The sequence below is a fragment of the Sinocyclocheilus anshuiensis genome, unplaced genomic scaffold, assembly GCF_001515605.1.
Source record: "Sinocyclocheilus anshuiensis isolate Anshui unplaced genomic scaffold, SAMN03320099.WGS_v1.1 scaffold612, whole genome shotgun sequence".
Lineage (NCBI taxonomy): Eukaryota > Metazoa > Chordata > Actinopteri > Cypriniformes > Cyprinidae > Sinocyclocheilus > Sinocyclocheilus anshuiensis.
In genome coordinates, this window is record NW_015554098.1 from 595,645 (window position 1) to 596,736 (window position 1,092).

At 51.1% G+C, this 1,092-nt stretch overlaps 1 protein-coding gene across 1 annotated transcript in view; it reads left to right on the plus strand.

Annotated features, from left to right (window-relative positions):
* The window catches only part of LOC107669527 (uncharacterized), a 3,847-nt gene extending 3,385 nt beyond the window's left edge, over positions 1 to 462 (plus strand). The window contains exon 6 of the mRNA XM_016461797.1: positions 43 to 462. Within this exon, the coding sequence (XP_016317283.1) occupies positions 43 to 462 (420 nt within the window). The remainder of the gene's footprint in view (positions 1 to 42) is intronic.
* Positions 463 to 1,092: the final 630 nt, after the last annotated feature.

Consider the following 1,092-nt stretch of genomic DNA (forward strand, 5'->3'; position numbering starts at 1 on the left):
GCCATTGTCACTGAACATGACATGATCGTTTATTGGAAAAAGGTCCGTGGCCACTCACGTCAACCAGGACAAAACAAAGATCTCAATGACCAAACTGATGCCCTCGCCAAAGCAGGTGCATTACACGGAGAGTCCTGGACATGTCCTGCCCTCCCACCCACCCCATCAGTGGCTGCTATAACCCGCCGCCAGCACGCTACTGGCGTGCAAACCCCCGCCTCCTCCCACATTGAACTCTCACCTCAATTCGCCGCTGATGATCTCCTCACCCTCCTAGCTTCGGATCCGACACTGCAAACTATTGCTGCTCACCTTTCAGACCCATTAACTCATCCCATTTCCACCTCCGACCTAGCCTCTTCCTACGATCTCCGCACGCTCAACTCTATCAAGCACATGTTGCATCTCAAAGACGGTGTTCTCACATATTCTGAGCCCCTCACTGAGGGGCACATTCTCTGAGCCCCTCACTGCGCCAAAGCTCGTAGTCCCTCAGGGCCAAAGGGGGATGATGCTGACACATGCCCACGATTCACCATGCGCTGGACACCATGGCACCAAGGCCACCTACGAAACGCTCAAGCAAGTAGCATACTGGCCTGGCATGCAGCAAGACGTGGCGGAGTACGTAAAAGGATGCCTGGTGTGTTGCCAGTTCCAACCGGCAAATCCAAACCACCGAGCACCACTGCAACGGAAAGGAATGACCTTCCCATGGTCGGACCTCCAAGTAGATTGGGTAGGACCCCTACCACGGTCAACACAGGGAAACAAATACTTCCTCACCGTGGTTTGCGAATTCACAAAGTGGGTAGAGTGTCTCCTAGCTCCCAATGATACAGCAGAAACGACAGCCTGCTTTTTGATGAACCACATCTTCTCAAGGTTCGGACTGCCTTTAAGGGTCAACTCTGACCGAGGAACCCACTTCACCGCCGAAGTCATGAAGGAAGTGTGGAAACTCCTGGGTATACAGGCCAAGCACGTACATATAAGAGTAATACAGCATTTAAATCTGTAAAGGGTCTAATGTACACTCACAATATGAACAAAACATTGTGCTTTTGCAAAATAAAGAAAATAAACAGGGTA